The 26,581-nt window shown below is 50.6% G+C and overlaps 13 protein-coding genes across 13 annotated transcripts; 7 read left to right on the top strand and 6 right to left on the bottom strand.

The window, feature by feature from the left end:
- Nucleotides 1–351: 351 nt before the first annotated feature.
- On the bottom strand, nucleotides 352–1,569 carry PV08_10428 (uncharacterized protein; the record flags this gene model as incomplete). The annotated part of the gene is made up of 1 exon (XM_016384742.1): nucleotides 352–1,569. The coding sequence occupies one exon, from the start codon at nucleotides 1,567–1,569 to the stop codon at nucleotides 352–354; it is 1,218 nt and encodes a 405-aa protein (XP_016231344.1).
- A 657-nt stretch (nucleotides 1,570–2,226) lies between these two features.
- Nucleotides 2,227–2,631, top strand: PV08_10427 (uncharacterized protein; the record flags this gene model as incomplete). The annotated part of the gene is made up of 1 exon (XM_016384741.1): nucleotides 2,227–2,631. One exon carries the CDS (start codon nucleotides 2,227–2,229, stop codon nucleotides 2,629–2,631), a length of 405 nt encoding a protein of 134 aa, XP_016231343.1.
- Nucleotides 2,632–3,410: 779 nt separating this feature from the next.
- Nucleotides 3,411–4,523, top strand: PV08_10426 (uncharacterized protein; the record flags this gene model as incomplete). Its single annotated transcript, XM_016384740.1, has 1 exon — nucleotides 3,411–4,523. The coding sequence occupies one exon, from the start codon at nucleotides 3,411–3,413 to the stop codon at nucleotides 4,521–4,523; it is 1,113 nt and encodes a 370-aa protein (XP_016231342.1).
- A 470-nt stretch (nucleotides 4,524–4,993) lies between these two features.
- Nucleotides 4,994–7,800, bottom strand: PV08_10425 (uncharacterized protein; the record flags this gene model as incomplete). The annotated part of the gene is made up of 2 exons (XM_016384739.1): nucleotides 4,994–7,372; nucleotides 7,414–7,800. 2 exons carry the CDS (start codon nucleotides 7,798–7,800, stop codon nucleotides 4,994–4,996), a joined length of 2,766 nt encoding a protein of 921 aa, XP_016231341.1.
- A 954-nt stretch (nucleotides 7,801–8,754) lies between these two features.
- On the bottom strand, nucleotides 8,755–9,256 carry PV08_10424 (uncharacterized protein; the record flags this gene model as incomplete). The annotated part of the gene is made up of 2 exons (XM_016384738.1): nucleotides 8,755–9,106; nucleotides 9,156–9,256. 2 exons carry the CDS (start codon nucleotides 9,254–9,256, stop codon nucleotides 8,755–8,757), a joined length of 453 nt encoding a protein of 150 aa, XP_016231340.1.
- Nucleotides 9,257–9,768: 512 nt separating this feature from the next.
- PV08_10423 (uncharacterized protein) lies at nucleotides 9,769–11,025 on the bottom strand (the record flags this gene model as incomplete). Its single annotated transcript, XM_016384737.1, has 6 exons — nucleotides 9,769–9,807; nucleotides 9,861–9,996; nucleotides 10,057–10,593; nucleotides 10,661–10,769; nucleotides 10,822–10,903; nucleotides 10,954–11,025. The coding sequence occupies 6 exons, from the start codon at nucleotides 11,023–11,025 to the stop codon at nucleotides 9,769–9,771; spliced, it is 975 nt and encodes a 324-aa protein (XP_016231339.1).
- A 430-nt stretch (nucleotides 11,026–11,455) lies between these two features.
- Nucleotides 11,456–12,572, bottom strand: PV08_10422 (uncharacterized protein; the record flags this gene model as incomplete). The annotated part of the gene is made up of 3 exons (XM_016384736.1): nucleotides 11,456–11,531; nucleotides 11,580–11,784; nucleotides 11,837–12,572. 3 exons carry the CDS (start codon nucleotides 12,570–12,572, stop codon nucleotides 11,456–11,458), a joined length of 1,017 nt encoding a protein of 338 aa, XP_016231338.1.
- Nucleotides 12,573–13,811: 1,239 nt separating this feature from the next.
- PV08_10421 (uncharacterized protein) lies at nucleotides 13,812–15,390 on the top strand (the record flags this gene model as incomplete). Its single annotated transcript, XM_016384735.1, has 2 exons — nucleotides 13,812–14,844; nucleotides 14,897–15,390. The coding sequence occupies 2 exons, from the start codon at nucleotides 13,812–13,814 to the stop codon at nucleotides 15,388–15,390; spliced, it is 1,527 nt and encodes a 508-aa protein (XP_016231337.1).
- A 918-nt stretch (nucleotides 15,391–16,308) lies between these two features.
- On the top strand, nucleotides 16,309–18,467 carry PV08_10420 (uncharacterized protein; the record flags this gene model as incomplete). Its single annotated transcript, XM_016384734.1, has 4 exons — nucleotides 16,309–17,164; nucleotides 17,212–17,495; nucleotides 17,561–17,691; nucleotides 17,738–18,467. 4 exons carry the CDS (start codon nucleotides 16,309–16,311, stop codon nucleotides 18,465–18,467), a joined length of 2,001 nt encoding a protein of 666 aa, XP_016231336.1.
- A 544-nt stretch (nucleotides 18,468–19,011) lies between these two features.
- Nucleotides 19,012–19,790, top strand: PV08_10419 (uncharacterized protein; the record flags this gene model as incomplete). The annotated part of the gene is made up of 3 exons (XM_016384733.1): nucleotides 19,012–19,186; nucleotides 19,251–19,664; nucleotides 19,720–19,790. The coding sequence occupies 3 exons, from the start codon at nucleotides 19,012–19,014 to the stop codon at nucleotides 19,788–19,790; spliced, it is 660 nt and encodes a 219-aa protein (XP_016231335.1).
- Nucleotides 19,791–20,577: 787 nt separating this feature from the next.
- PV08_10418 (uncharacterized protein) lies at nucleotides 20,578–23,095 on the bottom strand (the record flags this gene model as incomplete). Its single annotated transcript, XM_016384732.1, has 2 exons — nucleotides 20,578–22,471; nucleotides 22,521–23,095. The coding sequence occupies 2 exons, from the start codon at nucleotides 23,093–23,095 to the stop codon at nucleotides 20,578–20,580; spliced, it is 2,469 nt and encodes an 822-aa protein (XP_016231334.1).
- Nucleotides 23,096–24,784: 1,689 nt separating this feature from the next.
- PV08_10417 (uncharacterized protein) lies at nucleotides 24,785–25,564 on the top strand (the record flags this gene model as incomplete). Its single annotated transcript, XM_016384731.1, has 1 exon — nucleotides 24,785–25,564. One exon carries the CDS (start codon nucleotides 24,785–24,787, stop codon nucleotides 25,562–25,564), a length of 780 nt encoding a protein of 259 aa, XP_016231333.1.
- Nucleotides 25,565–25,744: 180 nt separating this feature from the next.
- On the top strand, nucleotides 25,745–26,134 carry PV08_10416 (uncharacterized protein; the record flags this gene model as incomplete). Its single annotated transcript, XM_016384730.1, has 1 exon — nucleotides 25,745–26,134. One exon carries the CDS (start codon nucleotides 25,745–25,747, stop codon nucleotides 26,132–26,134), a length of 390 nt encoding a protein of 129 aa, XP_016231332.1.
- Between the last annotated feature and the right edge of the window lie 447 nt (nucleotides 26,135–26,581).

The following is a 26,581-nucleotide window of genomic DNA, read 5'->3' as shown; positions in this document are numbered from 1 at the left end:
CTTCTAATAGCTCGACCCACAGATAGGTGATCAAACATGGCATATGGGATACGTTGGTTCAGGACTACTGATATGTGCATTGGTCGCTGTGCCTCCAAGGTTCGTTGATGGGCCACAGGTGGTCCAATGTTGCCGATGACGACGACACTTCGTTCTAGATATCTGGTACCCCTTCAGAGGCGGCATGGCTGAGATAGGGTTGTCCAAGATCTCGACTTGATGACATATCGAGTGTCTAGAGCCGAAAGTTAGGTATGCACACACCAGTGCAGGCTGAACAATCGCCGCTTGTAGGTGGAACTTTGCAGTCGTCAAAGTCGGTCGATCTGCTCTTTCAATGCAAATATCATCTCACTTCTTAACAACCCTCTCCTCCCACTGAACACCGACCCATTCCTCACGGAAAGTTATCTCTCCGGGCACGCCGCAGTTGTTTACACAGGTCCCGACAATCACAGTCCCCCATTCCATTCCGTCGTCTAAATCCATAACTTCATCCTTTTCAAGCTCGTATATTAACCCAGGCACAAGCTGTAACTCGAACACTCTTTGTGCACCGCAACTCTCGCACCTGGGCATTCCTCTGACTGCGCCAGACTTGCCATGTGGTACCACAAACCTCGAAGAGACGTTATCTGCGCCGGAATAAAGTAGAGGATCCCCTTTGTACTCATATCGAAGGACTTGTTGTGGGTTTTGAGATATTCGATCCGAGAACTTTTGGAACGTTTTATCCATGCTAGATTCAAACGCGTCCTTTTCAGAAGCTCCACCATTCGCGCTGTCATCCAGGTCGTATTGCGCCTTTGAGGCCTCCGCGGCCGGGACCACCTCTTGCTCTTTTTCCAGTTCTTCGGGCCATGCATCTAGATAAAACGAGGGAAAAGGAGACGGGAGTTCGGCATGCTCAGGCCACGGCTCAACAGGGTCTTTATCTTTGTTAGTCTGCGGAGGGTTTGAATCCCCCGAGATCTTGAGTTTGTCTGCGAATGTCTCGATAGGAGGCTGTGGACTGTTGACAGGAGGTTGCGGAGGTTTCGCGGCAAGTGTTGAAGGAGAGCCTATAGACGAGAAAGGATTTGCTGGAGGCTGCGAAGGCCCGGACATTGAGAACGGGTTGGTGGCTGTCTTTGATGGGGATGCTGCCGAACCACCAAACAGAGCATTTCCAAGAGCTGGCTGCGACGGTTGAGGCTGTGGTAGAGGCGCTTGCTTCTGGTTGTTCTCCTTCACCTCGCCCTTCTTGACTTCTCGAAAAGCTCTCACGCTACCTATCTTCTTCGAGCATGTCCGCTTTCTGCAGCAGAATATGTGTAAGCGGCGCTCGTCGCGGGGGAAATATTGCTGAAGATCTGCGTTCAGTTGTAACAGGAGTGACAGATAGCCATTGCAGACCTTGCATTTCGCAAGTGTCGCTGGAGGAGGATGTTGGGCATCCAGCCAAGTAGGATAGCCACCAATATGGCTGATATCATCGTCGGTGGGATCTGTGCTGGCATAGCCGAGGAGAACGTTCGTTTTCGAGTAGTCGCCATCGTCATCGGAAGAATCACTATCGATTGGAGCCATTTTATCGGCCGTATGAAGTCGACGTGGTTCTGTGCCTGAAATATGATTTCCTGCGAATGTTTTTTCCCAGCCTGCGCCGTGATAAATTTGCCTTGAGCCAGCAGCACAAAATGACTTAAGGTGTGGCTCTCCGGGATCTAACCAATTACAGTAAGTGGGCAGTGTTATCGATAAGGAGACTAGTGACCTCCGCTCCAGCTCCGCAAAGATCCTCGTCCAGCTTCCATTTCTCCTCTTTTCTCTACAGAGCACTCATTCGGATAACGAGCTCTCGTGCAGACATCCTTGTCCTTTGGCGAGCATCACCCAACAATCTGTCGCTCTGGAATTGCTGCTTTCATCGCCATTCGCTATCCATTGCCTCATTGGGTCTTCTCGACAAGCTCCGGCTGTGGGTGCTCCTCACCTGATGATTCAATCAATATCACTTCCAATGACAAGGTAGGCCAATGGTCTGTTTCAGCGAGCCGTTCCGCATAAATCCCCGCAAGAAATGGGCGGGGATCCGGATCAGTTTGGCTTCTTACTCTTCCGGCCCTGAGGGCATAAGACGGGAGCCATATTTGATGGTCGTGTACGGATGGGACACTGGGATTCAATGAAAAGCTCCTGTACACTCTCTTCTACCCAGGTTGATACCGCAAACTTAACATAGCAATGGCAACCCACAAAGCCACAGCCCTCGCCATTGATGACTACGAATTTCCAAAGGGCCATAACGCAGTCGGGGGTCTTATCATGACGGCTTTGATGGTTCTCTCCTCGAGGAGGAAGTTCATCGAGCCTGGTTCGGTCCTTCATGACCACATCATAGCGAGAAGCACCAAAGCTGCAAAACACTCGAAGTTCGTCCAAGAAGTTATATTTTATACCTTGTTTGGTGCTCATGGTATCGAAACCATATGGTTCGCGATGACCAAGCTCAATAAACACAGCGTCAAGATCACCAGACCTGCCTGGATTGAATGGGTCTTGACGGTATTTGCTGGAGGAGTCTTCGCTCGCAAGCACTTTGATGAATTCATCGAGCAGAGGGAGATCAAAGCCATCCAAGAGATCTAGATGATGAAGGAGAACCATGGTGACTAACGGTCCTTCACATATCCCTTGCAGGGCAATGCTTGCAGGCGATAAGGCGGGGAACCAGAATGCGATGGATCTACCCTGGAGATGTCATACCTTGGCTGGGTCCAGCAGAGGGACTGGTCTCATTTACCATTGTCGTCCTTGCAGGAAGAAAGCTACGATCTTGTTGATGGTTTTCCGACTTTGACAGAAGACTACCAGAAAGTCACCAAGGATTCTCTTTGTTTTTGTTGTTGGTTTTGGAAGACACTTTCATTATACTCGGACCAGAAGTTCTGGTTGTGCTGCTAGTCCCTTGTATCCTCGATGATGGGACGAGGATACTCCTCAGTAGTCCATATGCATATTTTATCCGTCCCGCTGGCGGGATGCTCTTTCGTCGTTTCCCCTGTCCAAACCCCCCTTTAATCTCACATCAAAAATCGTCAACAGCCCGGCCTCACAAACACAACGTCGCTCCGCGTGACAAGCTGCATGGTGCATTGCAATCCGAGCCCAACAGCTGCATGTGGCGGACGCTATCGAAACGCCTCGCCAAGGCTAATGCAGCTCGACCTCAATAGCCTGGCCGCGCAAGATCTCTCTGTCTCTCTCCTCCCCCCGGCCGCCTCTTACTGACACTAAACTCTCAGTCAAACCGTCTATCTACTTTCCCGTATCTCTTCACGTATAGAATAGACAGCTACCGACCACTAAACCTATCGTATGCTGGAAAAGTGAGTTGGCTCGGTCTGACTAGTATACTGACAGCCGCAATGGCCACGACCTTTGTCACACCAACCGCGACGTCTCGACCGACGACCACCACTACTACTACAGCCGGTCCTAGTACAACAACCACACCCGCTGCAGCGTCTCAACCACACCAACCACAATTACAAACCTCGCCATTTCTGAATTTACCAGCCGAAACACGCCTCAACATCTACAAATACCTGATCCCCGATGATGGTCTTGAGGTGTGCATCTGCGACGAGGCCGCCACTCAACCAGCTGGAGCACCCTTCGCATCCAGCATGACCAGCATGGCCGGCGCCAGCAGGACCATGACGAGCTACCTGTCCCGCTTCTTCGCGCGAGAAGCTCTCATCCGCGACAATGGACTCAATCTACTTCTCGTCTGCACGCACACCAAAGCCGAGATCCTCCCGCTCCTCAACAGCCTGACGCTCCGGTTCCACTGCCTCAAGTGCCTCAACGAGCTCTTCAGCAACATCTCGCACGGCCTCGGCGTGGGCATCAACTGGATCAAGCACATCGAGATTGTGGTCTCGCAGCGGCGTAACTACGACGACATCATGACGCATTTTCTTCCCGCCAGATACGACTCCGGCCACGACGACGACGTTTACGAGGGCGGCGGCGACGGTGGTGGCGCCAGGCGTCGCATCACACCCGAGCTCATCCGCGTCGTCGCCCGCGAACGCGCCTGGGAAATCATGGCCGATGCCCAGCGCGTCATATGGCTCTACTGCGGCCGTCTGAACCTCAGCAACAGGGAGAAGTGGACGTGTGAGCAGGTCCGAGACACGACATTCACAGAGAGCTCGGCCGCGAGTAGAAACGCCCTCCCGCATGGATGTCATGTCCTGGGCATTGCTGGTGATGGGCCGAGATATGGTGGCGGCGGCAGCAGCAGCAGCAACAGCAGTCGTACTCCGAGTACTCACAACCCCGCCAACACTGCCAACGCCTACGCCAACCCACTTCGACCCCGGCCGATCTGCGACATTGCCGCATTCATGAGAACAATGGCAACGACAACCCTGTCGTTCACTGAGCGTGAGTCTCGGCGACGGCAGCTACCAACGTGGGTTGGTAGAGATCGTGACAAGAAATGGTTGATCAGTGGTTGGCTCGACATGTAGTAATCGAGCCAAGCCAGCCCAACAATGTTACAAGCGTCGACGATGACAAGAAAAGGTCTGTCAGCGGTCAGATCGACATATAGCAGCCAAGCAACCAGCGTCGATGACGGGACGAGGACGTGGAAGTTGAACTGAACTTGGCCGCTTATCACGTCCAAATGATAAAGGATCGGTGATTGTAAAGGACAGAGAAAATTCCATTGGTAAACGATGACCGTCTATGGAAACAAGCCGATCGAAAGGCAGCGAAAAGAAGAGATCTGACGGGAACATTTGGGGCCTCACGATCATCTAATATTACAATCTTAAGCTCACTCACATCCACAGATACAAGAGAAAGAAAGAGAGAAAAAGGAGTGACGGTGTCGTATCCCAGCATTGGAGTCTAGAAGTTGCCCAAGGCGTTTCAGTAGGTATCGCAAACATTTTAAGTGAGACAAACCCAACTCAAAGTCATCTTCTCCCTCACTCTAAAATGTGAACTGCATCAATCCAGGATTCAGCACGAGCGGCAGTAAAGCATGCGAAGCTATAACACCATCTTCGTCAGAAATACATGCACATAATTTATCAAACACGTCAACACCGGACAAGGACTCACCAACAACAGTTGCCAAAGGCCAAATCGCCGTGAAGAACGATATCTGCCAGTCATAGGGCACCAAGGCACCGAGCGGCCCGATTCCCGCGACAATAATCATTCCCAGGCTCAGCACCACACAGAATGCAAATGTCAGTCGGAACTTGCGCAATATCACTGGAACTTCTTTGAAGAAGCTGGTGTCCGTTGCTTCCTTGCTGGTCGCCCCCCAACTCATATCAACGCTGAACAAATGGCTCAATATTGCCTGGGAGACATGCAACGAGATGCCGCCCAAAAAGACCGTTAGCAATGGGATCCAGCGGAAGTTTTCATACAATGCAGAGCCCAGCGTCTTCTCCTCGATGCGATATTTCATGATGGCGAGGGCGAGGTTTCCCAAGGCCGTGAAGACGAGGATGATGGCGAAGTAAATCTTGAAACTATCAATGTAGTAGTGATCCAGAAAGCCATTGAACCAGCCGACGATGCAGTAATTGAGCAGAGTCAAGATCCAAGCCGAACCGATGGCGTAGTATGTGCCCACGTAAGCCATGATGGTTATTTTGGATGGCAGAGGCATATTACTGGAGATGAAGTTTCGGAAGATGGGCGTCAGAGGACCCTTTGCGAACCACTGTGCGAATGGATGAAAGATCAACTCGGAGCACCCATAGGCGTATTTCTCCCAGCGCGCAAGTTCGTCGTACACCGTCAGCGAGACGCCTTCCTTGAATCCCTGGCCGGCATATGCAGCCAGACGAAGGATGTAGCCGTTCGTTTGGAGCCGGAGAGCCATGTCGAAGTCCTCAGACACAGTGGCTTCGGACCAGTACTTTTCTTTACTGCCGCCGTCGTTGATGTCTATCTCGATATACGCGACATCTTGCACGGCCTTCCAGCGCAAAAAAGCGTTGTGCCCGACAAAAGGCGCGACGTCCCCATTCGACACTGCATACTGGATCGCAGTGTACACGAGATTCGTGAAGAAAGTAATGCCCTTTTCGAACCAGGTGTCCGCGACGTTCATGACGCCAGACGCGAATTGGATAATCGCAACTGCAGGAGACTGTTCCATCTCACTGACCGCATCCAAGAAGCAGTCGACTGGGACACGTGTGTCCGAGTCTATCAGCAGGATGTAGTCGCCGATGCGGACGTTGCCTTCGGCCTGAGTCCACCCGTCGTCTTCAGCAATGACTTCAGCTAACGCCGAATCGTACGCATCGCGCTCCTTCTCCACGCCCCAGCGATCATCGCGGTTGATTAGGGCTAGCTTGTCCTCGATGCGTGTGCTTACGTTGAGGGCATAATTCATGTTCGACGCCTTCTTGAACTTGCCAGCTCGGATGAATTTCTTCTCTCCGTCTGCTGGTCTGGGGTTGTGTTTGGGGCGAGAGACCCAGCCAATGTTGTGCTCGTCGTAGTACTCGCGGCGCTCCTGGGCTTGGTCGGGAGGAATCAATTGCATCCCGTCGTCGTTAATGAAGATGTTGGCGGTGCCGCCCTGCATCTCGTAGGTTGAAATGGCTGCCTTGATGGACTTGACAGTCGGGTCGATGACTGAATATAGACCTTCTTTGTACACTGGGCATTGGATTGTAACGTGTGGGAGAACGGCCGAGCGTGCAAGACGGGGTGGAGGTTGACCAGAAAAGAATTTAGTGTTTGCATTCATCTGACTGATGGGACCCATAATCTGAGCAACGCAGCCAGCGACAGATTGCATGAAAAAAAGAGCCAGCCAGCACTGGAATGGTACAACCAGCAGGAAAGCAAGACGCATCCAGTTCTTGTCGACTCTTACTTCGATGGCAATCTGCCGCCAGCCGCTGCCGATGGCAACAACAAGCAGAATGAGCGTGATAGCAGTGAGCACGGATTGAATCAATACCACCCGGCGTGGAGCAATCACAACCTGCTCCAGGTTTGAAGAATTGTCGTCGGGATTTAAGTTGGTAGTACTGGGAATTGCACTTCCCATCGGGGCGACGGAGTCGTCATCATCCACTTGTTCTTTCCAAACCATACTGACGAGCTGCCCCTCGATACCTTGTACTCGTTTAAGAACATGATTCGGATCGTCGTCCCACACGATGAGGATTTGAGAGTCCCGGATAAAGGCAGCAAAGTGATGTTTCTGGCACTGAGGCAGATGTGAGATACTGGGCAAGATCTGCAAGCGTAAACCTGATTCTAATGGAACGTGGATGAGGCTATCGTCTTGCAGAAAGAGCTTGATGATGCGTGTGTTGACAGTTAATGCACACTAAAATCAATTGTTTAGGAAGAGAACGTTGGCTACGATACGATGAGTGGACTTGCCTTGACGTTGAGCTTCTGTACAGCATCGAAGAATCCGTCCCGATGAGTCGAAAGGTCTGCTGGAGCACACTTGTAGTCATCTTTCGTTTTCTTGAGAACCACACCCTCCTCCAGGCCATTAGTCGACCACATCCGTTCCAATTGTTGCTGGTACAACCAGTTGCACATCATGTCGGCTTTCATATCGCGGAACTCTGGCACGGAGCTGTTTCGGAAGTCGCCTGAAGAGTATAAGACCGACTTTCTGCTTTGCATAGCGCCTAATCGAGACACTGCTTTTGGCTGGATTAGACTCAACGGACCGGCTTGATCTGAGGACGAAGTTGGAGGCAGCATGCTCGACGTCGAGGCCAGGTCGATATCTGAACTCATTGTGATAGTGCTACTGACTCTCAGTCGAAAGAGCTAGTCGTGAACGAGCGCCTGATGACCCAATGTTGCACGTTGCAACGCTGACTCGGTGAGCGTAGGTGTTGAGTTTGAGACTTTTGGACAGTACGATATGAATGCAATGAGAAGCAATGACCCTGAACTGATACAGGCAAGTGAATCTCACTCCCTTGTAGACTTTGAGAGCCTCAATTCGGGGACCTATCTGAATATAAGGAAAATAGAAGTCGATGATCTCGACAACATGTCGCAGTAAGACATCCGGACCTAGGTAGATCGTTGGTACAGTTGGAAGCAGCCTTCGTGGAATCAGGAACGGTCATCACCGATATTTAGAACGCCTCTTTATCCGTCGATGATGGTGGATCTCGCTCGTTTCCTGCTCAGGTGTTCGATGGCTTCACGGTCATGGTATGTCTTGAAAAATGTGAGATGAACGATTTATGCCGAAGAGCAAGAACCTGGCAACATAGAGCAGCACTCTAATGTCTCAGCGGACATAGTCCAGGGAAAGGTTCTGGACGAAAATGGCCTCGCCATCACCAACTCTCATTAACTGGGATGTCCACCACTTTCCCGGTGGTCTCGCACATAGAAAAAGTGTGTAGACCAGCAATGAGAATTGGACATGCCTTCTGAAGACTTTGCTCACACTGGCAATAGTTTTGGTGTTCATACACTCACACCATTCGTCGAGTGGCGTCTAGGCTCAAGAATATCCCCAAGCCTTGTGGGCCAGTTGACAACCTGACCACGGTAGCGGCTCTCCTTCGTGCAGTCAGCCATGGTCAAGTTGTTTGTCTCACTGCGTCCAATCATGTATTACCAGGCAGCGCCTTCACCCATCTCTGGCATTATGGGGCCCCAATATGATGGCTGTTGTTTCGATTTGCAAGCGCCTAGTGTTCCCGTCATGGAGGACACGGCCCAAGACGCTCACTTGCGAAGTGATTTTGACTGTCTCGCGATCGATCGTTGTTCCTCGAGAGTGATCTCATAGTCTTCAATTCGTAAGACTCTAGTAGGCCAGATTAGAATGGCTTGCATGGCAGGAAGTTCGTCTCTGTCTCTTGACTGATGCAAGTGTGCCTTGCTCCTACGGCTCTTGAGCCCGGTAATTCGCGTATAGCCAATAATGTTGACCCAAGCACCGGTTCTGAGGACGGAAGAATCAACGGTTTCGAGACTGAGGTTTACATCGACCGAAACTCGTGGAGTAGGTAGGATGTGCTTTGGATAGGCGTGCTCGAGAATGAGCTGTCCTTTGACCATATCATAGTCCACCACACTAGAGTGCCAAGTCAGTAGCAGGGGTGCTAGTGACGCTTGAAGCATACCAGCCCAAAAGTCTCACCTTGGTTTCAGGTGGTAGAGAGGCAATCTCATGCAGAAAGACCAACACGGACGCGACGGGCCCATTGGTCGAGCTTTCATTCATGTCTACGACAACATAACTGACCTGCGAAGACAAAAGAGCCGTCCTTTGAACCTGGCTATGAGCAATCTGATGCCGGCGGAAAGTAGCTCTTGAGTAAACACTCTTTGCGGCTGCAGAGAGGACATAGATGCATTTTACTGAGGTCGCGGGTCGAAAACAAACACGTCTTGTGAGAAGTATAAAGGCGGCGTCCGAAGATTTCCGGATTGAGCTCCCAGGTCTCGCTACGTTGGAAAGGCTGATTGAGGGAACATGATATAACGCATGTGAGGCAATAATTCTACTCGTCACACTCTATCTCCTGCGAGATTATAATGTTCATCAAAGGACAAGGACTGAGTGGTGATGAATCATTCAGTTGATCCTAGACCATATATCATTCTGGCTCAAATCACGCAGCTTGCAACAGAATGTTGCCGGTGTGGGGTTTTCCAAAGGCCATTAAGCCAGCTTTAACGCTAGGCTTTTGGTTGACAAAAGGGACCTGGCAGCGCGGGTTTTTTGTCCAAATCTTACGCGAAGATTCTCTGAGGAGGGTTCAAATAATCACCCTGTCACTTTGTTAGTCCCCATAACATAAGTCCAGCAGCAAGGATTAACTTACCGGATCGTTGAAGCGCAAGCCCTTGTCCAAAGAGCTGATGCTGTTCATCTCGTCCGAAGAAAGCTCGAAGGAAAAGAGATCGAGGTTCTGCTTCTGGCGGGTTGCATCATTCGACTTGGGAATGACAATCAGGCCACTGAGGTCCCTCTCTGTTAGCTTTTCCGGATTGCCATTTGAAAGGTAACTGAAATCCTACCGTTGCACCGCCCACCTCAAAAGAACTTGGGCTGGAGTTCGGGAAAGTTTCTCTGCCATAGAGGTAATCACGTCGTTCTCAAAGAGCAAAGAAGTGCCCATCGCCTTGGGACTTTGCAAATCGCGGTAACTCAAAGGTCCGAAGCTGGAGTACGCGGTGACAGCAATACCGAGGTCCTTGCACAGGTCTATGAGCTGAGGCTGCACCAGATAAGGATGGTGCTCAATTTGGAGCATGCTGGGCTGGATCCTAGCAGAGCGGATCAGGTCCATGAGCAATCCGCCCTGGAAGTTGCAGCCGCCGATATTCTTGACGAGGCCCTCATCAACAAGAGATTCCATGGCCTTCCAGGTAGATGCAAGCGGAATGGCGGCAGTCTTTGTTTCCCACTTGTCAGCAGCAATTGACCACCCGGGGGGATACCTCTCGGCCGGGTCGACATATTGGAGTGGAAGAGGAAAGTGGATGAGGTAGAGGTCGAAATACTCCAGACCCCAGTCGGAAAGTTGCTTCTTAGCGATCTGCTTGACATGTTCCCTGAGTGATATCCAGTTTAGTGTCTGCGTCCCTCGTGCTGAGCAAGTCGAGGCAGGCTTTCACTCACGGAGAATGAAACGTTGCCCAGAGTTTCGTGGTGATGAATACTTCTTCTCTCTTCACTAGGCCGTCCTTGATGGCTCGAGTGATGCCCTCGCCAGCCTCCTTCTCATTTCCTGTTGCACTGTAAGCCAAACACTCATAGTAGTGGCTCCCTAGCAACAATACCGTAGTCACAGGCACCATCAAAGTGGCGGTAGCCGTTCTTGATGGCACCATAGACAACATCTGCTGTGCTGTCTTTCGGCACCTGTGAATTGCTTAGAACGGAAGTATCCAGCCCACTGGATCTCTACCCACCTTCCACAGACCAAAACCGACTTGAGCAACCTTCTGGCCGGAGGGCTTCAATGTGATAGCGGGGGATGCCATTCCGTGTACGCTATTATGTTATTTGAACAGAGGATCCTGGTTGTGGTAAAAATGCGAAATGCTTTCTGGCAGGAGAGGGAAAACTTTGGAACCGAATGGCTCGAGAGGATTTATCAAGCTAAAGAGGTTTAGGAACCGTGGCATTGGACCTTTTTCAGACCATGCAATTAAGAACTTATAAGGTGTGGAGCGAGGCACGTCAGGAGGACCGTCCGCTATCCACAAAGTTACCCACGCCCTGAACCTTTTCTAGCAGGCTTTGCCCATTGTTATTACACCCCGATTTCCGTGGCAGGTTTCGACTTCTTTTGAGACAGGAAAGGAAGTATGCATCCCCCATCGACAGGTGGACAGAATTTCGAGTAACACACTAGCTACGCTGATTTCGAGAAAGCCGTTCAATCCATACTATTATAGAGACTCAGATGCGTCAACCCCTTAGCGATATTTCGTTCACCAGCACCTCCGTTACTTCTTTGCCACTTTCTACAAATCGTCCATCATAACTGTCATAGGTTAGTATATAAGTAGCAAGGAGTACGTATTTGACTTACAGCATGTGGCACATATGCTCGTAGTAGCTTGCCGCATCCCTTGGATTATTACTGTCGTCTCCGCAGCCCTCCAGTGGTTTTATCAAGGTCGTAAGAGATGGCTCAAAAAAGAAAGGAATTGAAACCCGATGTGTGTCGCCCCGGTGGATGACTCGATGGACGGTGGCAGTGTAACGGTTGTTTGTGAGAACATTTACCATATCACCTGCGAACAATCAGTACCTATCCCTTGTATTCTTGTGGTTGATCGGACTCACCAATGTTCACAACGTAAGCTCCCGGGAGGGGATCAGCCTTGATCCAGTCTCCATCCTTAGTTTCTACCTCCAAAGCAGATTTGATATGATCATCAGCGAGGAGAAACGTCAGGCCTCCATAATCTGTATGCTCGCCACAAGAGATGCCTTTCTCCTGTTCCGAGAGGTCGGGTGTTGAGAGAGGAGGATAGCCGTTGAATTTCAGGCCCCAGAAAGGATCCTTTACAATCTCCTCAAAACGTTCTGCTCCGTTTTCTACTCCCAGGGCATCTCCCATAGCTCGCATTAATGCCTTCCCGACCGGTATCAACTTTGAAACGTAATGGAGGACCGTTGGCTTGAGGGAGGCTGGTCGTGAGGGCCACACTTGCGCACCTCGGAGCATCTCCGAAGAAGGGTCGGGGTACTCTCGATATATATCGTATCCCTCAAGGACGTCTCTTTTCCCAGAGGTCACATTCTCCCCAAGTCGACCATATCCGCGGACCCGATCCATGCTGTTGAAGATAGAGATTTGTTCCTTCTCGGCCTTAGGCAAGGAGAAGAACTCATGGCCTAAGCGGAGCATCTCCTGTCGCAGATCTTCGTCTATTCCATGCCCAACGAGGTAGAAGAAGCCATATTCACGACAGGCATTGTCAACAGCTTTGGCCGTCGCTGCGCGTTGAGCAGGTGATGATTCGGGGTCTAGGTAAGGCGCAATATCAATCACGGGCAATGAAGCTGGTTCCGCCATTGTTGTGCGAACAGAGTGAAGAAGGTTGTCGGAACCAAATCTTTTGCGATGGAAGACTGATCAAAGAGAAATGTGCTTCGGGCGTTTCAGGATGTATTCAGCGAAATATAGTAAACGACACATTTCGTCCTCTGATCAACCTACCAGACTAAATAACGGACTGCAGAAATTCCCAAAGAGGGAATTGAGCTGAATGGAGATCACCGTAGGGAGCAATTCTGCTACATGAGCAAGGTTGAAGAGTGCAAAAATAACGGAGTCTGGGTCGATATTCGGTTTCCCAAAATGCATATATTCTGGAAAGCTGGCCACATGACTTTCTGCACAAGGAACGTTTTCGCTTATCGAGGATACGAATATTCGGTTGCCAGAAGAGGCAAATGAGGACAGAACTTCGACCATGGGCGAACATTCCATCGTGGGGCACGCCTAACGTGCCTCACACAGACATCGAAGTGTCTGGGGCAACCGAGTTCGGCCAATTCTGCCAGGTGGCAAGCCGACAATCCGAGGGGTGCCAATCCTGGGAGCGTCGCTCCAACCACCGGGCCCTCGAGGCGCAGATCCGGATGCACCCAAACCCCTGCTAGTTGGCTCGGGGAACAAGCAGCAACACTGCTAGACTAGGGTAGAACCCCCTGTGAAAGCCCGCTCCCTTATTGTCAGTGCTGTGCTAAAGCAGCGACCATATAATGTTGGTCCACATCTAGATCCATTCAGTATAAACATCCACATGCTATTGGTTTACAAGAGCGGCAAGGGACCAGCTTCCTGTTTAGCGAAGTAGGGTGAGATTAATTGCTAACCATACAAGTCGCAGTGGTCCGACGCACTCCAAAGATAAGACCAGCTTTACCGTGATTGGGTTGCCTAGTGAGGAATTTAGCTTCTGACGGCGTTATACCGTGGTCTATTGCCACGAGGACATATTATGGCTCGTTCTCACTGGAGAGCCTAGTAGACGTCTAATTCTCATGCTTTGTCGCTCTTTAGCGAGCACAAAATCCAGCATATATCTTCTGACAACCACCACTGTCATCTGGTAGCTTTTGGCAAACACGGAAGACCTGAGACTCGCGACACAGGCTCATCTATAGATTGACGTCTCCATGGTTTGTACTCCTGCACCCCTCACAGGTCAGGAACAAAGGCTGATGATCATCGTGAACACAGGCCGACTCTTCTACCACATCGCCTGCTGAGGCGGCGAGTCTCGGATCACAAGCGGAGAAAGGCATGATGTCTGAAAAGACAACTACTCCAGTAGAGTCGGGAGTCAGCCAGCTCAGAGGAATGGGCCCCGACGAGCTTGAGCATCGCGGTCCACGATGGCTACAGACTGTCCAGCACTACTCGAATGTCCTGGACCGGAAACTCCACATTGAGAGTCGTGGCATTGAGCGTGTCTTGCCTACAGAACGTGATGAAAACCTCAATTATCTTGATATGATGTTTCTCTGGTTTTCTTGTTCGGCCGTCATTTCTACAGTGGCCACTGGCTTGCTCGCCGGTCCATCATGGCTGGGCCTCAGTGTTACGAATGGCTTCCTAGCAGTCTTCTTCGGCACAAGCCTGGGCGCTGCGAGTGCTGCATACATGGGCACGTTCGGACCGCGACTTGGCTTGCGACAGATCATTCTTGCTCGATTCTCTTTTGGTTGGTACGGTGGCAAGCTCGTCGCTCTGGTGAACGCCATCACCGAGCTGGGGTGGTGTCTCGTCGGAGTTGTCATCGGCGGCCAGATCCTTAGCTTCATCTCGCACGGCTCATGTCCAACGGTGGTCGGAATCATCATTCTCTCCATCCTTTCTTTCATTGTTGCAGGCTTCGGTTACAACATTGTCCATTTCTACGAGCGTTACGCCTTCATCCCAGGTTTCATCGCGACGATTATTCTCTGCGCCGTCGCCTCAAGACATTTTGATTCTGGTGCGCCGAACCAGGTCCACGGAGCGACGTTCTCGGGCAGCTTCTTGACCATGATCACAATTTGCTACGGCTCTGCTTCAGGATTCTTGCCTATTGCTTCTGACTACTATATCACTTACCCTGCCACGACGCCGCGCTGGAAGACGTTCTCATTGACCTGGGTCGGCATTACCGTTCCCATGGTTTTCTTCCAATCAGTTGGCCTGGCCATTGGTGGTGCTCTCGGCAGCACTCCAACCTGGATGGATGTCTATTATGACGAGGGCTATGGCGCGCTTATTGGCACTGCTCTCAAGCCTGTACATGGCTTTGGTACATTCTTGATGGTTGTGTTCTTCCTCGGTCAGAATTTTCCCGCCCAACTGCGTGCCTCACAATCTCTAACGAGTACTAGGTCTTGTTGCAAACAATATTCCCAATACCTACTCTGCGGGTTTGTCCATTCAAGCTCTGACAACCTACTTCGCCATTATTCCGAGACTGTTTTGGACACTTGTCGGCACCCTGATCTATGCGATCTGCGGAATTGCAGGCCGGGGTCATCTGATGACCATTATCTCCAACTTTTTGAGTGTGATTGGGTACTGGACCAGTGCTTTGTTCATGATTGTTCTGCAAGAAGACCTCATCTTCCGCAGAAGGACTGGTTACAATGTCGAGGATTATGCCGACAAGTCCAAGCTACCCTGGGGTGCCGCGGCAGTTCTTAGTTTTCTGCTCGGCATCGTCGGAGCCGTGCTCGGGATGAACCAGACCTGGTACGTGGGAGTCATTGCGAGACAAATTGGCGACTACGGAGGGGAACTTGGGGTCATCATGGCCTTCATCTTCACGGGTGTTTCGTACCCCCCTCTGCGTTGGCTCGAGAAACGGTACAGCGGCAAATAGAGCTTTGTTATTGGTATGTTATTAGATTCTCACACCACATCGACCAACCTGGTATCGCAGGAAGGCGTAATGCATGTAGCACATCATCCCCTCGGGCGCTGGCTGGTGAATACGAGTATTTCCGGTGCAAGACTCCGTGGTAACGAGCCACTGAGCGTGCGTGGTCTCGGGGGTGGATTTCTCCAGCCGAATCCCCGCTGCAACGTCTAAGCGAGATTTTGATAGGGGTCTGGCTCAGACTGGCTGTCTCTGAGAGTAACAAGCTAGTGCAAGCTGCCGCCGGAAAGGGTTTTCTCAGCTGATGGGGCTCAGCTGATGGGCCTCCCCTGCTTAGGCTCTGGCAACATCCGTCTCGCACATGTCTTGGACTATGTAAAGTTTTAAGTTGTAGGCATGGAGTATATGATTATGGGGTACGAGACACTCACCCAACGGGCCTGGAGTTTGTTACAAAGTTGAGTGACGTGCAGTGTAGTATGTACGTAGAGACCCCTTATCAGTGGAGACAGGCACGCTAGGCGTCTGTACAGGGAGGCATTTGCTCAAGCTCTCGCTATAAGGCTTACTGTAAAAGGGCCTGCCACACCCCTGCTAGGCTGGTCCTGGCCTGATAACTTGATGACCATCTACTTAAAGGCACCCTAATGATCCTCGCTCACCAGGCCCGAGCTCCACCCTGGACTTCCGACATTGCCCTGGCCCCTCAATTTGGCGGATCTTCGTCTAGACGATGTGAGAAAAACACTTCCGGCCTCTTCAAGCGTCATGATCAGTCGATCTTTGAACGACAGCAACAACAACAATAGGATGTGACAGACAGCGAGCATAGTTAACATAGCGATCCGTTCAGTCAAGAGACAACATCACATTGTCTCTAGGCGTCATCCGCCGCCACTCTACCCAAACCCACGCGCCGCAATGAGTAATGTGCCACCAAGAACGAACTCTCTCGCGTTCGCAAAGTCGGATTGTCATACGTGCAAGTCAAAGCAGAGAAAATGCGACAGGCAACGACCAATCTGCAAGACTTGCCAGGACGCTGGCGATAAGTGTGCCGGCTTTCAAACACGTTTAGTGTGGGAAGGCAGCGACCTGCCATCACGCCGAGGCGATGACAGTCGACGGCGACATAAGGCACCAGCACGTGCAGAAGCCAGCGATGGAGCAAAGACATCAGGAACTGATGGTGGAGTGATTAAAAGATCTCTACCCTCGAGAAAAGCCGAACGCGAGTTTGCATTTGTGTCAAGTTGGCCGCCTAGGCCACGGAAGAAGCACACTAGGAAGAACTCAGTGACTTCAAAAGAGAACCGTCCACCACCGTCGAACACAGTGACAGCAACGACTGAAGACGTTGCGCCCAACGTAAATCAGAGAGTAAGCCCTCATGCAGCATTCAAGCAGAAGGAGGCGGTGCATCCGAATGCTGATAAGGTTGCGTTTGCGCGTCCGACGATGATGGACCCTACACAAGTAATATTTCCCGAAGACGGTACATACGCGGTCTGGTCAGTTGACGGAGCAAGAGAAGAAGTTCCGATCTTAACTTCTAGCTATATTGCCGATCGGTGGGCTGTAGATGAAGAAAGCCATGCGAGTTTCGCTCAACCTTGGCCTGAGTCTGTCGAAGCAGGGTACTTTCAGAATCCCATGGCCCTCTCCAAAGTCCACCATCAGATTCCATTCGTTATGAGCCAGAGATTCATGACTTCGATCCCGCCTCATGTCCAGTATGCCAGTATACAGGATCAGTATTCAGTTTTACTGGACAGATGTAAGTGATGTTACTGCTACCTGGAAAGCTTATGCTTATCGAAGTAGACGATCAGGAATTCTGCAAATACCCGATCACGATCGATCTGGATACCAATCCGTTCCGGTATCGAAGAGAAACTTCGAGAGGCTCCAAACATCTGTTCCATGCGATTATTGCGCTCGCATGCCATTACAGAAAAGATTATCGACGAGATAAGCCGCCTCCTTTGGAATTCTACGAACACAAGAATCAATCTGTGGTGCTCTACAAAGAAGCTCTGCAGGGTTCGCAGATTCAACACCAGAGTTTACCTGCTCTGGACACGTTGCTTGCCTTGTGGTGTATTGATGTGAGATTGCGTCACTTTGCAAGCGTTGAGTACTGAGCATCTCGAGTGCTAATATTTCCTCATAGACTACAGAGGCGGCTCTGAACGATTGGAGAACTCACCTGAGTAACGCATATGCACTGCTCGAACTCGCTGGTGGCGTAAACACGTGGTCACTGTCCTTTCGGACTCAAACGCAAGTCGCCATGTTTTTATGGTCAGTTGGTTTTGCCGCCCTTGTAGGCGTCACTGACATCCTGTAGGTGGGACGCCGTTGTATCATTGACATCACGTCGTGCTCCGACCATGCCCTACTCATACTTTGAAGCAGTCCTTCAGTGGGAAAGCTCCCCCTTTTGGACATTTTTTGACCTTGTTGGCATTCCTCGAGAACTGCTGGTCCCACTAATGCAGTTTGCCCATCTAGTCGGGCAGATGAACAGCAAAAACATGTCCCAAAAGACATTGCGCAAAATCGTTACCGAAATTGAGTCGAACCTGAAGGGCCATCACTCTCTCCAGGAGGATCTAGAATCCGACGATACGGACGAGGATAAGTTGCAAGAGGCGAGAGATCGATTTCATTGTTGTGAGGCCATCCGACACTCACTACAGATATACGCTATCAGAGTGTTCCCCGATCAGAATATTCCCGTTGCCCGAAGGAGTGCTAGACTCAAATATCTGAGCCGACTGAGTCTAGACCACGTCATCTCAATACGAACATCGTCGGACACTTTGAAGCAGTTGTTACTTCCGATTTTTTTCGCAGGCGCCGAGACGGATGATCAACGCCACAAGGATTTCATCCGCGGATACTGTGAGCGATGGTATGGAGTATTTGGGTATGATATGTTTCCTACCACCGCAGAAATTCTGGAAGAGGTCTGGGCCAGCCAACTTATGGTCCACCAGGAACTATGGTGGGGAGAAGTGATTGACATGCGAAGGCATGCCTGTCAAGAAGGAGACTACGACTTTTGCTTTGGGTAGGGCTTACGAGTCTTCGTGATACAAAAACCTCGGTGACATGTAGATGTAATAACTATAATGAATCAAGAGCAGCCTCGCGCAGCGAGCGCACATCAGTGTCGTTGCAAACATTAGTGCACAGAGGATGACTAGTGCCTTGGCAAATGGACGTGCTAGTGCTCGGCAAACCTTCGTTTTCTGGCCCCGGCGATGAGCAAACCCAACGATGTCATGCCCTTGGACTCTTCCAGACTCGTCCCCAGGCACTCATCAAAGCCGCCTCTCGTCCACCATTTGACCTCTCTTCGGATCCTAGTGTTCAAGATCTTCTTCCTGGCTCTCACTTACGACTCCTCTCGTTCACGTTCGCCTAGCCGAGTGCCTGGACTCGCCGAGGTTTCGATCGTTTTTGCCCCCGCGATAACAACCGCACTCATAAGCAGGGCGAGTTCTTCTGCCTAACACAACGGATAGGACTTGCTGTTCATTCTAGGCCTGGGCGAACGCGCCTCGTACCCTCGCTGAATACACGTCCAGCAAACGTTGCCGTCAGCCGCCTATCGAAATGTGGAGTTGGTTTGGAGGGGCAGGAGCCCAAGCGAGAAGAGATGCACCAAAGAACGCCATCCTGAAGTTGCGACAGCAACTGGACATGTTACAGAAACGAGAAAAGCACCTGGAAAGTCAGATGGCAGAGCAAGATGCCATAGCCAGAAAGAACATATCCACCAATAAAACCGGTAAGCAAGGCCGCAGGTACCCCACTAAGCCCAAGGATAATGTACTGACACAGTCATGGTGTAGCCGCAAAAGCTGCTTTGCGACGGAAGAAGCTGCACGAAAGAACGCTCGAACAGACGTCGGCACAGATCGCCCAGATTGAACAGCAAATCTACTCCATTGAGGCTGCCAACATCAATCAAGAGACTCTCAACGCCATGAAGAACGCGGGCGCGGCTATGAAACAGATCCACGGTAATCTGACCATCGACAAGGTGGACCAGACAATGGACGAACTACGTGAACAACATGCTCTCGGCGAAGAAATTGCCAATGCCATTACGAATGCACCCATCGGCGAGCCTATCGACGAGGCAGATCTTGAAGAAGAGTTGGAAGGCCTGGAACAGGAGGCCATGGATGAGAGAATGATCAGCACTGGCCCAACGCCCGTCACAGGGGAAGTTAGCAGGCTACCTGCCGTCTCAAATGCTCCGAGTAAGTCATCCGCGTGCGAGCCTACAGTTCTCAGTGGCACTGACACTTTCACCAGTCAAGCAAACATCGCAAGAAGAAGACGAAGAGGAAGAGTTGAGAAGAATGCAAGCAGAAATTGCGCTGTAGGAGACGTGTGCTTGGTGCCAGGGACGGGTTTCGCAGTCGCAGTTTTGGTATAAAGACTTCTTTCTTCTTCATGTGGCCCACTCCAATCCTGCTTCTCCTATAGTCACGGCCCTCCACCATCCGCAAACGGAGCAGACCGCGATACCTGAACCAGGAGCAGACTCTAATATTCAGAACAGTAAATGGTCGGCGTTACAGAGCGAGAGATTTGTTCTTGACTTGAATTTCGTAGGGGGGTTTGTGCATGCTGCACTTTTTTTTCCAAGAATTGGCAATGAATTATCATGCATTTTTCCTCGATGCTACCACGCGGCCATTGTATCTGTGTTCATGTCTATCATATGTCCGTGATTGAATCCGTAATGCATCAACCATTGTACTCCCTTGTAGGGACGGAGTACTCTACAAGCGCTCGACTCACCCATTTCTTCACCCATCCCCTAAAACTATATCTACTCTCTCGGTGGGTTCTTAAACCACATCAAGGATGATAAGATGCATTTACGAAGGAATAAGAAGTAGAAGTGCCCCTTACTCTGCTACCATTGTACTGCGAGGAACGGAGGGGTACTGCCCTCGGGGATATTTCTTCAACTTCTAGAGCTACTCGCGCGAACCCTTGTGACTTCCGATGAGAGCCACCCCTCCCTCTGAGCCAGCACAGCATGCACGGCAGTCCAAACACACAATGCCTAGCGTATTCGCTTCCTGGGAGACTGATGTCACCACTCCAGACTCGTTCGCAAACCAAGACCAATATGAAAGACTTAGCCAAGAAATGACTTTTTCAGGATTTGAATGTCATAGACTTCCCGCTCATCTCTTTGCCCATCTTGTTTCGTCTCGCTCCGGTACTGGTATCCAGCGCCTTTGCGAACGGATTCATCTTCTTCGTAGGTTGGGCCTTCGGTCCTGACTCAGCGGTTGAAGTCAAAAGGGACTCTGCACTAGCGTAGTCGAAAGGCTTGATTTCTTGGGCAGCCTGTTCCGCAGCTAGCTTTTCTGCCTGCTTCCGGGCCTTTTTCTCTGCCTTCTTCTGTTTCTTTGCTAGACGCTTGTCTGCATACGCAGGGTCAAGAGTTTGTGCTGCCTCCTGATCATCTGCCTGATCCGGGTCAGCGGAAGCGGAGGAGTCGGCCATAGACGGTAAAGTAGTTGCTATTTGCTCCTCTATCGTGTCAGTCTCGCCCGCTTTACGTTTCTTGGATCGTGAGCGTTCCTTCAACGTGAAGATTTCCTTGGACTTGGTTTGTTGGAGAAGTCGGCTTGGCGCTGTTTCGATAGGAACTGTAGTTTGCGAAATATCGACGGGACCTGGCTCTGTTGGCTGTTGAGCGACTAATTCTGGAGCATGAACCGTGGGTAACGGAAGAACAGACGCCAAAGCAGCGAAGGCAGTAGCAGGCTCGGTTGCGACGTGTTCATGATTCGGCGTGATGGTGCCCCAAAGGTGAGATGAAGCTGACCGTGTGGCAACAGGAATGTCAAACGCCAATACAGCGGAAGACGACACACTTTCATTGGCAGCGGTGGCGACGAGCTGCTTCAGAGTCGCACCTACACCGTCGTATGTAGTCTGTTGTTCTCGTCTTGGTTGGAATCTCGGGCCTCTGCGAGGGAAAATGCCATACGCCGTTTCGGCATGTTTAAGTACCTCCTGCACAGTCTTCCCTTCCTTTCCCTCGGCTTTGGCCTTCTTGATAACCTCGATCAACTCCGGAAGGTAATTGGAAATTGCCTTGGTGTTGCGACGAATCGTGGCATGAAAGTTGAATGCCGACGTCGGCATGGTTTCTGCTATCTGGAATAGAACTTGATTAGACATGATAAATTGTAATCCTTCATCAGTCTCTCGTGCTTTGCGGTCCCGCCACTCATGCACTGCTCGAAAAACGCTGAACTGTTCTGGCCCAAAGGTCACCGAACGTTGCAAGAGAAGATTCAGCCAACCTAATGAGCCCCGTCCAGTCTCTGCGTCATACAATGGACGCTCATATACTTGAAGAGATTCTTTCTTTGACTCTCGGAGAACGTAATCGACCAGATTTTCGTTGGGGGTGGATGCCTCAACCAACATATTCCTGACGTTGTCGTAGATGTGAAGAAGGAAATGGGTATCTGAGCGAGCATAGTCCAACAATTCCTTGGGCAGAGGCCGCACGCGCCAATCTGCAACTTGGTACTGTTTCTGTGCCTCGAAATTGGCGAATCGCTGCAAGAGATACTTGAGGCTTTTGCCTTCGAAATGTAGAGCCATGGAAGCGTGGAAAGTATCAAACAGACCGACAACGTACAGACCGAGATCTCGCTGTAGCCAGATCATGTCCATATTTGAGCCGTGAAAGAGCTTGAGGATTTTAGGATCCGCAAATACCTCATTCAGCATCTGTAAATTCTCTCGCCACGGTTTAAGCGTATCGATAATCCAATCTTTCTCTCTTGTGCTGATTTGCATGAGGCAGACCATACCAACAAAGGAGCGCATATCATTATGTTCCAAATCAATGGCTATCTCTGAGGCTTGCTTTAGCTCGTCTAGCATTTCTTTCACGCCTTCTTCGGTATCCACATAGATTGGTTCCGTGTTCTCAGGTGGAAGAAAGGGGATGGGTGGCTTAATCTCGTAGACGCTGGGTGGATAGGTATAGTCTTCTATCTCTGGGGCATAAGGGTGCTTGTACCTGGATCGCAGTCAGTGGCAGAGCTGGAACAGAGTGAAATGGCATTTACCCAGATTCTTCCTCCACCATGCACTCCTCAAGAGGCACTTGCGCATGAGGCTTGGAGCGGAGGAGAGGCTTGAAAGGTTTCGTGTCATTGTTGTTGACTTTCTTCTCGAAATGAACTTGTGGCTTTTGCATCACATTAGAAAAACGATCTCTGACGAGCTTTGCATTTTGTGATGGCAAATCTCCCTCCTTCAAACTCGGACTATGGCGCTTTATAACTCCAGAGACTTCGTCCAGAGCAGAGTCTGCCTTTTCCAGTAGATCATCTACTATATCCACAACTCGCCGCCAATTGTCGTCAATCCCATCTGGACTCTGGAGAGTTGGAGGTTTGATACTCGTATCTGTAGTGGCAGCCTTGAGCAACTTGTTCGTGAGACGCAAGAGATGAGCATTTTGACGATCAAGAGCGCGGGACAGTTTCTCGCTGGACGAGCGGTGGAAGCCCAGATCCTCATTCGCAACGCGGCCTGCTGTTCTCGTTGCATTGACGAGGGCTTTCTGAACTTGGTCTTGGAAAGACTTGAAGTCTGCAGTCAAATCCGCCGCAGCTTCTTTGGAGTCTTCGGAGGTCATCGTGACAATGATCTTCTATCCTGATCAGACCAGGAGAGATCGAGACTCGCCTCGCGATGGAATTTGGTCCTCACCCTTCGATTGAGAGATTTCAAAAAGTCGCAGATTGAAATCTCCAAATTCCCCACAAACGACATACGAGGTATAATTGGTTCACCATACAATATCTACGGTCGACTATAAGACCAAAGCGTACGCCTTACCTCGTGTCCCGTACTCGCAAGGCAATCTGATCTTGCCATGACTCAAAGTACACCCGCTACCGAACCAAGAGCAGGGAGATGACATACACATGGCTCGTCCCAAGTGATGCTTCGCAATGCTACCCATGCAGCGTCTCGTCTGATCCTAATGCTGACTTGAAGAAATGGAGATTTCCTTCTCATGCTGTAACGGGCCGATCTGTGATCAGTTCGATTAGGTAACAGCCCAGCAGATTTTCTATGAAGGTGCTCATTCCTTCATGGCCAATAGCTGACAGCTGGAAGCTGATGTGAAGCATGCTGATCATCAATAGGTGGCATTTGCAGTCACCGGACTTGTAAAAGCGTCGTGATCAGGACATCTAAACGACACCCTTGTCCCTGCTACGAAATGCAGCAGAATGTAACTTTGGGAGGGCACAGGTGTCACAAGTGTTACCGATACTTCGGATAGGGTTACACGGGGGTGCTTCGTCTGGGCCTGCGCAACATCACCACGGTGAGGCTGACGTCCTGTAGCTTTGCAGGAGAGTAATTCCCATGAGCCCCTCTTCGCAAGAAGACCAGGCTTACCCAAGTTTCAAGCAGCTTTCGTCATACCTACCATACGTCGCGTTCACGCCATGGTATCAATGGCCCAAGACAAGACAGAAATAGGCTGGCAGGCATCGCGAAGGATCGCGACCTATGTTGTAGATCGCAGTGGAACGCTCCGACACTCGACGCGCTGAAGCCAGCTTTCGCGCATTGTCGCACCCAAGGTGATATACCCGGGATACCTTGACCTGTTGACTGCTGGTGAGTTTCCGTTGACTTGTTCCGCTCGTTGTCGGTGAGTCAAAAGGGGAGAGTCAACTTTTGAGGACTCCCATCTGCAAGGCGGCGCAGTATCTTTGTGTACACGGCCCCCAGCGCCGTAGCTTCGTTGTCCACTCCCAGGACAAGTCCCCATCTGTCCGTCAGTGAGCATTGCAGTCATTTTCAGGCATGCGTCGTCCAATGCAATCACCGATTGCCCCATCAATGAGCGCCTTGACGACCTTCACGCGTTGAGCGGGTGACACGGATGAGCTTGCGATGCCCGCCGTGCTTGTCAGGTCAACACTACAAGAGAAGTCGCATGTCTCCTATCTCATGCAATCTATGGAGAGGGGCGTCGCACTTGCACTTCACTTCTGAAGTGATCATTCTAACAAACCGCCCAGACACTTCAGCTACCATGCTTCCAGCTTCAACACTTCCACACGAATCTTCTCAGCTCTCATCGTTGCTGAATAAAAGGCTGCGTCAAGCGTGTGATGCTTGCCATAGTGCCAAAACCAAGTGTTGTGGCAGCAGCCCATGTACACGATGCCAGCGTTCTGGGAGTCCTTGCGTCTACAGTCAGCCAAATCGAGCTGGAAGGCCAAAAGGGACGCGAAATAAGAGAAGCAACGACAATATCCAAGTCGACCGTACTCGAAGCGAATCGAATGGATCTTTACGGATGCCACTGAGCAAGAGCAACAGCACCAGTGGAAATAGCATCAATGTCCATAACAACCGCTACTCCGATGCTCGAAACATTCCAGTCCCTCTGACTCAGCTAAATGCGCCATACCAAATCCCAGAATCGTCTTCTTCTTCTGAATCTTTCTTAACCTCCAGCATATCGTCGCCCTTAAGGCCACAATTGTCTCTACGAGGTCAACATCAGAACAGTGGGGACAGCCTTCCGTTCGACTTCAACCCCGGCCACGACTTCCCTACATCCTCCAGCCATGTCCATGATCCAGCAGCTATCTATGAACAGAGCTTATCTCTTCCAGTGATTGCGAACGACTTGAGTGTCGACCCTGTGGAACTCTGCTCAGGCTTGAATCCTGACGTCGGCATGGGCGACGGGCAGTCAGCCTGCTGCGTGCAGATACTTCCCGATATCTTTGGTCTTTCAACCACCGCGGCAGAACTCTCTGCAATGTCCCCCTCTCAGTTTCTGGGAGACTCAATCTTACAGTCTATCCAGCAAGGAGATATCGTCTTTTCAAGGTCTTCTGGTCTGACCTCCGAGCCACTTTCGAAGACTACGACAAACAGTAACAGCACCGAATCGAAATGCTCGACAGTTTGTAACAGCATTGAAGATGGAAGTTCTGCAATGCTACAGGTGTGGTCCTCGAATGAATCTTCTGGAATGTCGACTTCCGATTCTGATGCCTTAGGCCTGGCTTTTTCGCCGTTGTTTGCTCCCAACAGTCACGCCTCACTCGACGAGAACAGGTGTTAATGTCTACATTGGCACGCCAAGCTACTTGCACATCTACAAGAACTGCTCAAATGCCTATCGGAGCTTCCGGTTGATGTAGTTCTGAATAGAGTAGAGCAGGGGTTGAAGTCGTGGGATACATATCTGCAATGCCGCATACGCCACCAAGACCAGCACGGAGAAGTCTTGCTCTTATCCGCCATGAGCATTCGAGCAGTCACGCGACTTTTACAAGACGCTTCTCGACGTGTGTTCTCGCAGTCCAATTCAAGTGAGCGGCCGCAGGGGGACAATAATAGATCACAGCAAATGGGCTTTCCGCCAAAGCAACGGGACACCAAATTCACCTTTGGTGGCCATGACATCAAGGGCGAAGAGAGTATCTTATTGCTCGGTGTGGTATTCTCCCGCATCTTGGCCAACATCCAGAATGTGCTCGCATCTCTCAAGAAATCTCTTCCACGCCTATGTCACGGTGAGGTCGATTTTCAAGAAAGCGACACCTACATAAGCTATCTACGCAAATTGCTTGAGGGGCTGGAGGCTGGTGCGCAAGTGTTGTCAGCAAATTTGTTAGAGTTTCGTCTGTGATATATCGAATAGGCCTTGTTCATACGGAAGGCATTAAATGTATTAAATGTTGGTCAGATCAACTTGAGCTACTAGGGAGATCAATTTACGCTGCTGTCTACTTTGTCCTTGGTAGGCTCTTGCGACATCATACTGCTCTGTCCTTGAAGCTTGGCAAATACCAGAAGCCCCCTGAATCTCGCAGCCTCGGGCTACAAATGTGCGGCACCTTTCAACACAAGAAAACCGTGAGACAAATAAACCATCACGCGTTTTCGAAGAGCATAAAATTGATGCCCTGGATGAGCAAGGGAAACAAAAACCCTTACATCTAACCGTCAGCACTAGATCAAGCTTGACATTGTAACCATAAAAATCTAGAACTGATGCCACACAAACCCAGACTCCCAAAACGACGTGTAGCTAGGGATATAAATAAGTAGGTACCGGTCCAAGCCAACCCAATCA

This window comes from Exophiala spinifera (assembly GCF_000836115.1).
Source record: "Exophiala spinifera strain CBS 89968 unplaced genomic scaffold supercont1.8, whole genome shotgun sequence".
Taxonomy (NCBI): Eukaryota; Fungi; Ascomycota; class Eurotiomycetes; order Chaetothyriales; family Herpotrichiellaceae; genus Exophiala; species Exophiala spinifera.
This window is presented reverse-complemented; position numbering and strand designations above follow the sequence as displayed.